Consider the following 8,723-nt stretch of genomic DNA (forward strand, 5'->3'; position numbering starts at 1 on the left):
TTTGTTTTGTGCAAGTGCTAGGGCTGGAACTCAGAGCCTCTTGTTTTCACTTTTTTTTTTTTTTTTTTTTGCTCAAGGCTGGCACTCTACCATATTTCTGCATTCTGTTGGTTAATCAGAGAGGAGTCTCAGGGGCTTCAAACAGCAATCCTCCGATCCTCAGCCTCCTAAGTAGCTAGGCTTCCAGGTGTGAGTCACCGGTGTGATTTTGCGTGTGTCCAGCCGGGAGTGTCCCTCTCTGCTACAGGCAACTGTCCACTCCTCCTTTACCACACGGTGTGCAACAGGCCGCCCTGGCTCCAGTCCCACCGGGCCCAGCTGGAGACGCGCAGAGCGAGCCTGCGGAAGGGGTGCAGGGTGCAGAACTGGTGCTCTCTGGAGTGTTCCCCTCCCACACCCCTGCTTCCTGGTCCTCTGCACTGGGGTCTAGAAACCTTCCTGAACCCAGAGGACCTGAGCACCAACCCTGCCGGCCTCCATTTCTGGCTACACCACTGCCCACACCTCACTTCCTCTGCCTTTGATTAAGCTGGTGCTGCCATCTTTAACTACTGGATGTTTTCGAACCCAGGGCCCTGCATGCGACGTGGAGCGTGGGATGGTGTGGCTGACAGGGAGGGAAGGTGGGGGTGGGGTGGGGGAGGAGAGCAGCAGCCTGGCCCCTCTTCTTCTCAGGGACTTGGATCTGGGCAGCTGGGCCCATGGTGGCTGACCCTGAGGGGGTGCGGGCTGCGAACTTGTCTTCAGCACGGGCAGCTCAGCAGCTGAGGCCCAGGGCGCTGCCCTGGGGAGTCATTTCTACTCCCAGGCTGGCCCCCACCGAGCCCGGTCAAGGTTTCCAGGTTGCTAGGCAACCCGGGCATCAGCAAGCCCACAGACCCCTGCACCTACCCACCACCCAATCCCGGCCGCTCTCGGACCGCAGAGCCAATCGTGTCTCAGTGTCCAGCAACTGGTCTTGTTTAATTGAGGAAGTGTAGCCATGCCCCCTCCTGGCCCCGGCCCTTGCTGCCAGCCCAGCCCCTGGGCCGGGGACACTGGGTCTGAGCAGGCCATGGAGCGTGGCACTGGCTACACAGGGCTTGGGGGGGTAGGGTGCTGGGTGTGGGTGAGGATGCTGAGGCAGGGCCTCTCTCCACATTCTGCATAAATAAGTCACAGTACTAGAGGAAGGGCCTCTGCCTTGGGCCCAACAGGCCGGCTCTGACCAGGGGGCCCGCCTGGGTGAGTCGTGGGGGGGCGGGGTGGGAGGGGGGGCCTGGGCTTGGGCTGTGCTAAGGCAGCACCAGGCCTGGGGGGGGGCAGGCCGCCTGCTCTTCTGGCCGGGGCGGGGCAGGTGGGGCGCGGCGCAGGCTGAGGTAGCTGGAGAGGCGGCCGGGCTCACCTGGGGACCTGAGAGGACGCAGCCTGCTCCAGGCGGGCCTGGGGATGGGTTCCTAGGGACCCCTCTCCCGGGAGACCCAGGGTCGTGGGAGGGCTGGGGGTGCGCTGTGAGCCTGCACAGGGTGCTGAGCTTCTGTTGCAAGAGCGGCCTGGCCCTGGGGGGGGGGCGGAGGCATTTCACAGGCAGAGCCCTCCTGGTGGGTGGCACAGGCAGTCATGGACCCCCTGGGTCCAGCCCAGGGACCTGAGCGATGCTCCTTCACAGCCGTGGGCCTCCCGTCCTAGGAGGGCAAGGGTGGGGGGCGGGGCCGTGGAGCTGCGCCTCAGTTACCCCAGCAGCTCCCGCCACCCCTGAGCCTCACTTTCTGAGAGTATCCGGAAGCCCAGCTCCCTGGACCTGCCCCCCTCCCCCATCCCCAGGGGACACCAAGTCCCCCCCACCCCCACCCCTTCATCTCCCACTGAGAACCAAAAGGCACTGCGGCCCTCGGTGGTCCGGGGCCCCGTGGTGTCAGAGCACCTGCAGCCTCCGTGCGCACGTGAGGTTGCCGTGCACCAGCCCCCACATGGCCAGCAGCTCGGCGGGCAGCAGCTTGTGGACCACCAGCATGGAGCGGAAGAAGCAGGGCTCCTTGTTCATGCGGCTGTTGCGGTTCCGGGAGATGCCGAAGGTCTTGAAGCCCTCGTGGGCCACGGGCTGCACGCCCAGCACCTCCAGGCACATGCCCAGGAACACGTCGTCGATGGGGTAGAGCTCCAGCGTGTCGCACGCGTGGCGCAGGCGCCGGGCCAGGCGGCCGGCCATGAGGAAGCCGCCGCCGCCCGCGTAGGGCGGGTAGCTGGCCTTGGGGTAGAGCACGGGCGGGATGTAGTACTTGTTCTCCTTCCTGCGGATGGGCCGCGCGTGCTGCAGCACGTCCCCCACCAGCAGGTTCTCGCGCGGGCGCCGGTCCGCCAGGAACTCCAGCAGGTTGGTGGGGTTGACGAAGACATCGTCGTCCCCTTTGAAGATGAAGGGCACGCGGGGACAGTAGATGTCCAGCCACTTGAGGAAGTGGATCTCCTTGAGGGTCAGGTTGAAGAAGCTGTCCAGGAAGTCCCACTGCAGGATGTCGCCGTACAGCCGGTCCTCGTAGGCCAGCAGCTGCTGGTAGTGGGCGCGCTCCTCCTGCTTGGAGGCCGTGCCCAGCAGGAAGAGCGTGCGCACGGCGCCCCGGCCGCCGCCCGCCGACGCCCACTCGCGGCCCCACGTCTGGCGGATGGCCTCCCGGCGATCGTGTTGCGTGATGATGGACTTGACCACCACCAGCAGGTACACGTCCCCCGCGCACTTCTCGGGGTGATTCAGCAGGATGGGAAAGTAGCGGCAGTGGCGATAGGTCAGAAACTGCCGGAAGTGGGGCTCCAGGCCCTGGAACCAGGTCTGATGCGTCAGGTTGGTGTTGGCCGAGCAGTTGGTGCTGGTCACGTCCCACGCGGGCGGCCCGTCGGGCGCCGCCTCCTCGGTGGAGGCTACGACCGGGTCCTTGGGACTCTTCCAGAAGCTGTTGGGGCTCGCCAGCTGTCCACTGGGCTTCTGGGACTTCAGGGGGTCCAGCACGGGCGCCGGCGGCTCCTGCAGAAACTGCCCGGGGGTCATGCCACGTTGGAACACCGTCGCGGCCACCAGGAGCGCCAGGGCCAGGCCCGCGCTCTTATACAGGCTTCTCTTCCTAGGGAGCAGCACAGAGGGGGGGAAGGGTGAGCCACGCTCTCTGGCCATCCCTTCTGGAAGGTTCCACAGCCCCAGGGCAGTCAGGGGCCTCCAATCTTGGAGCAGTCATAAGTCCTGCTGCCGGGACGCTGGTGGCTCCCGCCCGTCACCCTAGCGACTGGAGATCTGAGGATCAAGGTTCAAAGCCAGCCCTGGCAGGAAGGTCCGGGAGATTTCTTTAATCTCCAATGAACCACCAAAAAGTTGGAAACGGGCACCGGGCCTCCAAGCGGGAGCGCGGGAGCCTAGAGCACAGAAGCTCCCGGACGGTGCCCAGGCCCTGAGTTCAAGTCCCAGGACCTGCACACATGAAAAAGAAGTTGGGCTTCGTCTCTCCCTCTCGCTCACGCCTCCATGCCCAAGCCACGACTCAGGGTCACCTCACCAAGCCCCATCTTCGCTCCCCCCCACTGGCTTCCTCCCCGGGGGCTCAACCAGGGGCCCTAGGAGCGGGCGGAGCGGGGCCCTCCGCGGCCAGGGAGCCCAGGCACAGGCGGAGACGGTGGCCCTGACGCCCGCCAGCCCCACCGACATGACCCACGCCTCCGGCACCCCAGGAGGAGCAGCGTGGTCCCCAGGCTTCCCCCCTGCAGACGCCCCACTGCGCCCACGTCACGCGCAGAGTCTGAGCTCGTCCCAGGAGGGCCCCCACGAGGGCCGGACCCCAAACCGACATCTCAGCTCCCGGCCGGTGAGGGCCGGCCCGCAGGGTGGCCTCCCACGGCGGGGGCAGGGGACCCCGGGGCGCAGGCGCCAGGGGATGAAGGCTCAGCCCCACGCAGGGCGACCCCCCGTGGGGTCCCAAGATTGCCTTGGCCTCAGGCTGGAGGGACCCGGGCCGGCAGGTGCAGCGCTCTGGACCCTGCAGACGGGATCCCAGCCTCGGCTCTGGGGTCCCCCAGCCCGGGGAGGGGAGGGGCGCGCACCGGGGCCGCCCGCCCGCCCCACCTGCGAGAGGAAGAAGGGCGGGAGAGCGGAGCGGGGTCCGCCGGGCCGGCGGGGGCCGGGGAGGGGAGGCCGGGAAGGCCGGGGAAGGGAATGCGGGGGAAGCGGAGGCCGGGGAGGGGAGGCCGCAGGGAGCGCCCCGACGCGGCGGTCCCCGGGACCTCCGAGCCCGGCCGCGCCCGGTGCGATCCCCGCGCCCACCTGCAGTTCCGGCGCCGCGGCGGTCCCGCACCTCCCGCAGACCCCGGGGCCCCGGCCGGCCTCTCGCGCGCCGTCGGCGTGCCCAGGCGGAGGTCCAGCCGCGGTGACCCGCACCCCGCCCGCGGGCCCCCCACTCACCACAGAGACATGGCGGCCCGAGCCGGGGCGGCGGAGCGGGGCGCGCGGCTGCAGCTCAGGGCGCGCGGCGGCGGGGACGGCGGAGGCGGCCTGGCGCGGGAGGCGGGCCGCGCCCCCGCCCCGCTTTCCCCGCCGGCCCCGGGGAGGGGCCCAGGGGCGGCGGCCCAGGTGCGTTAACCCCTGCGGCGCCGCGGTCCGGCCGGGCCCTCCCTCCTCCCCTCCCCTCGGGGCCCGCCGGGGCGCCGCTCCGCGGGGATGCGCCGGACGCCCGGCACCGCCCCCTCCACGCCCACGGCGCGCCGCCGCCTCCGCCGGGGCCGGCTGCTCCGCCGGACCGCGGGACCGAGCCCCGTCCGCCGCCCCGGGCGCTGTCCCCAGCGGCTTCCAGGGCCCTGGGCCGGCCTTGGGGGAGCGCCTGGGCCGCCGGGCCTGCCCCAGCCCGGGCCTGGACCGGGGAGGGCTCCTGGGTGTGCCACACACACACACTCACCCGCAAAGGCTCGCTTGCCTCATCTACATGCGCGTGTGCTGGTCCTCGGGCTTGAACTCAGGGCTGGGTCCGGCGCAGTTCCACTTCCAGAGTTTTTGGTGGTTCGCGGGAAGTAAGAGTCTCACGGACTTTCCTGCCCAGGCTGGCTTTGAACCGTGATCCTCAGATCTCAGCCTCCCGTAGCTAGGATGACAGGCGTGAGCCACTGGTGGTGTCTGGCTATCTACACATTTTGTTGTTCTGGGTGCTGGTCCTGAGGTTTGAACTGAGCGTTGTCCCTGAGCATTTTTATTCAAGGTGAACACTCTACCACTTGAGCCACAGCTCCGCTTCTGGCTTTTTGGTGGTTAACTGGAGATAAGAGTCTCAGGAACTTTCCTGCCGGGGTTCCTGGCCTCAACCTGCCATCCTCAGACCTCAGCCTCCTGAGTTGCTGGGATCACAGGCGTGAGCCACCAGCGCCCCGCCGATTAGCTGCATTTAACAGCTAGCTAACTTTCATCCAGAGGCTACTAGAGGTCAAGCTGGTTCTAGCCCCGGGTTCAGGTGACTCACTGGCTCTCGAGCCTTGGAGTGTAATTGATCCTTTGGGAAGCAGTCCTGGCCGCCCAGAGAGAAGAGTGTGCCTCCCATGGTTAGTAAGGCAACGTGGCCAGGAGGCCTGCCTGGCTGTGGAGACAATTTCTGATCCCTGCCTCAGGCCCTTTTCTTGGGGAGATACTTTCCCTTGGGGGTTCACAGGGAGTCCAAGAGGCCCTGCTGGGGTCCCTGGGTCTGAGGCGGGTGAAGACCCCTTCAGCTTTCCCTTCCTGCTGCGGTGCCCCTGGGATGGGGAGGGAAAAACTGAAAGTGCATGGGATTTTCTGCAAAGTTGTAAGTTCCTATTGGGACCCCAGAAGGGATGCTGGGTAGAATCCCTGGGGTCAACAGCACACTCTGGAGTCCCAGAGAGGCGAAGACCGGCCGCAGCCCGCAGCCTGACGCGTTTCCTCCCCGTGTGGCCAGCTGTTCTCAAACCTCCGTCCTCCCAGTTCAGCCTCCCCACCGCTGGGATTACAGGTGTGTTCCACCCCGCCTGGCACCACCCAGGCTTTTGGGGTCTCACCTCCTTTGCCCTTCAGCTGTGAGCTGGGCTTAGGCTAAGGCCCCTCCCTGGTCAGCACCGTGCTGAGAATCTCTCGCCTGGCTTCAGCCCTGACCTCACCCCGGCTGGGTCCCTCCGGTGTCAGGTGCGGGTGCTCACGGCTGTGGATGAGAAAGGCTGCGAGGCTTGGGGGTGGCGGAGGTGGGGGGGGGCTCTACTTCCTGGCTGTGGCTTGTCCCCTTGAGACCTCAATTTCCTGCCGTGGAGTTGTGTGAGCCGACGCACGGGAAACACACCAGTGTCCCCTACGAGTGAGCATCGTGACAGGCATGATCAGAATCTGGAGGGAGTGTGGGGTGTGTGCACGCACACGCACACGCGCGTGCCCAAAGCCACCTGGGTGTTTGCCAGTGGAATCTGGTCAATTGAGAAAAAGAGTTTGTCAGTGTGGAATCATTAATGACAACATGAGGAAATGAAGATAATTACATGCATGCGTGCCCGAGTGTGTGTGTGGGGGACAGAGAGACACTGGGGGGGCTGGTTAGCCTTCCACTGTCATTCTGTGTTCTCCTGGCTCTTGGGTCTCTTTCTGTTCTAAAGCAAGGTGACCCCCGCACTTGGGCTCCAGCAGGAGGCTGAGGTCTGAGGATTGCAGTTTGAAGTCAGGACTCCTGAGACTCTTATCTCCAATTAACCACCAAAAAGCCAGCAGTGGCGCCGTGGCCCACGCGGTAGCGTTAGTGGCTGGTCCACTCCATCTGCAGCCGAGGGGCTCCCGGTGCGCACAGCGGCGCTGGGCTGCTCACCTGCAGATGGAGTCCGGCCCGGCCCTCTCCCCTGCGCTCCCGGCTCCGGGCTTTAGGAAGTCACAGGAGGTGGGGGGCAGGGACAGGAAGGAGAAGCAGCCACAAGGTCACTCTGTTCCGCTCAGCTTGCTGGCCTGGAAGGGGAGCTCAGGGGGCCTCCTCGCTACCCCCACTTTGGGAAATCCAGACTGCTGGTGACCCCAGCCCCAGCTCCAGCCAGGGTGTGGGAGACATTTGACCAGAGGGCGCCCGGGGTGGGGGGGGGGAGGGGGGGCAGGGAGGTGTCTGCAGGACCAAGCCAGGACTGACCTGGGTCCCAGAGAACGGGAAGCAGAATGGGAGGCTTCCGGGCACGTGGGAGAAAGGCCACTCTGGGCTGAGGCTGGCGGTTGGAGCAGAGAGCTGTGCCCGCACATTGCCGGGGAGCCGCGGTGCGGGGCTCCTGAGTGTGAAGGCATTGTAGCTGGTGTTTGAAGGAGCAGAAGTCAGTCCTGGGGCAGCAGGCCAGGCTTCAGAGGCCAGCACAGGAGCACTGGGTGTGTGTGTGGGGGGGGGGTCAAAGGTTATTGTTCTAGCTGGGCACTCAGCAGGCTGAGATCTGAGGATCATATTTCAAAGCCAGCTGTTGTCTCCAATTAACCACCAGCCAAAAGCCAGAAATGGAGGTGTGACTCAAGTGGTGGAGCACCAGTCTCAAGAGAAAAAGCCAAATGAAAGCACAAGGCCCTGAATTGAAGCCCCTCTGTCCATGCATGCGTGCGTGTGCGCACACACGCGTGCAAACTTACGGCTGGATGTTTGCACTGTGCTTACATTAAGTCTGTGTGTGTGTGTGCGCGCGCGCACGCGCTCGCGTGGGTGCGCATGTGTACCAGTTCTGGGCTTAAACTTAGGGGCTGGGCTGTCTCTCAGCTTTTGTGCTCAAGGCTAGCGCTCTACCACTGGACCACAGCTGCTTTCCTGCCCAGGCTGGCCTTGAACCTTGATCCTCTGATCTCCATCTCCTGAGTAGCTAGGATTACAGACGTGAGCCACCAGAACCCAGCTGGATTGGAAGATGTTTTCAGCAGATGTTGAGACTTGATTTCCTCGTAGCAGTCCACCTGATGAGGAAGTGTGGTGTAAGATCTCTGGTGTCAGAGATCCGTGTGTTGGGGGAACACGGGGGCTTGCAAACCTGGGTGTCTCCCAGCTGCCCCCGTGGGGGGGGGCAGTGGATCCAAGGCAGAGGGGACAGAAGGGACCTGTTTCCCTGGGGGCAGGCTCTCCTTTGAGGCTGAAGACCAAGAAGGAAGAGGGAGAGAGTGGGGGGGGGCAGCATTCAGGGCTGGGGATGGCTTCCATCTGTGTCTAGTTTGAAAACACAAGTTTCATCACTTAGGGCAAACCTGCCCACCCCCCAAAGAAGCCCACGTCACAGGGCTGGGCCAGGGGCTCCCGCCTGCCATCCCAGCTGCGTGGGAGACAAAGAGGAGGACAACACAAACAACAGAAACGAAAACCCCCAAACCTCTAAAACCAGAGGCCCCTATTTGAAAAAGGGAAAGCAAAAAGAGACCACAGCTGGAATGCTAGAGGCTGCCTGAGAGGAAAATGGAGGAGAAGGGGAAGGAATAGGTCGGACTCGATCATCAGCAGGCCAGGACTGGACTGTTTATTGAGGATCAGCGAGGGCCCAGACCTTCCCTGGGGTTTGGAGGTTGTGCCCAAGAGGCTGGGACGGGAGCTGGGCTTTTCTAGGAGGTCCGAGCAAGGAGGCCTAGGTTCATGAAAAAGCCCCTAGGGGAAGGGGCGGGGCTTTCAGTGGGCGCGGTGGGGTGTTGACAGCTGGGCTCAGGCAGATTGCCCTGCCTGCACTTCAAACGTACCTGGGATTTTGCCTGGCATCTGTATGGGCCTGGGACAATGGGGTGGGGGTCA

At 64.6% G+C, this 8,723-nt stretch overlaps 1 protein-coding gene across 3 annotated transcripts; it reads right to left on the reverse strand.

The window, feature by feature from the left end:
- Window positions 1-938: 938 nt before the first annotated feature.
- Window positions 939-6,154, reverse strand: B3gnt7 (UDP-GlcNAc:betaGal beta-1,3-N-acetylglucosaminyltransferase 7). 3 transcript variants are annotated; one of them, XM_070014985.1, is made up of 3 exons: window positions 6,016-6,154; window positions 4,911-5,093; window positions 939-3,095 (listed from the first exon to the last, which is right to left on the reverse strand). In XM_070014985.1, exons 2-3 carry the CDS (start codon window positions 4,931-4,933, stop codon window positions 1,895-1,897), a joined length of 1,224 nt encoding a protein of 407 aa, XP_069871086.1. In that variant the 5' UTR covers window positions 4,934-5,093; window positions 6,016-6,154; the 3' UTR covers window positions 939-1,894. The 3 variants fall into 3 exon arrangements, with proteins under 3 accessions (XP_069871086.1, XP_069871077.1, XP_069871096.1); XM_070014976.1 differs by lacking the exon at window positions 6,016-6,154 and having other exon boundaries at window positions 4,911-5,346; XM_070014995.1 differs by lacking the exons at window positions 4,911-5,093; window positions 6,016-6,154 and adding an exon at window positions 4,421-4,566.
- Between the last annotated feature and the right edge of the window lie 2,569 nt (window positions 6,155-8,723).

The sequence above is a fragment of the Dipodomys merriami genome, unplaced genomic scaffold (assembly GCF_024711535.1).
Source record: "Dipodomys merriami isolate MVZ:Mamm:240054 unplaced genomic scaffold, mDipMer1.0.p SCAF_1, whole genome shotgun sequence".
Lineage (NCBI taxonomy): Eukaryota > Metazoa > Chordata > Mammalia > Rodentia > Heteromyidae > Dipodomys > Dipodomys merriami.

What these genes read in the sequence shown, in the direction of transcription:
- B3gnt7 (XM_070014985.1), bottom strand. Translation starts at nt 4,933, where the DNA reads ATGAGGCAAGCGAGCCTTTGCGG. An exon ending in AGGCAAGCGAGCCTTTGCGG is followed by an intron (nt 3,096 to 4,910) that starts GTGAGTGTGTGT and finishes GCTGCTCCCTAG; the next exon opens with GAAGAGAAGCCTGTATAAGA.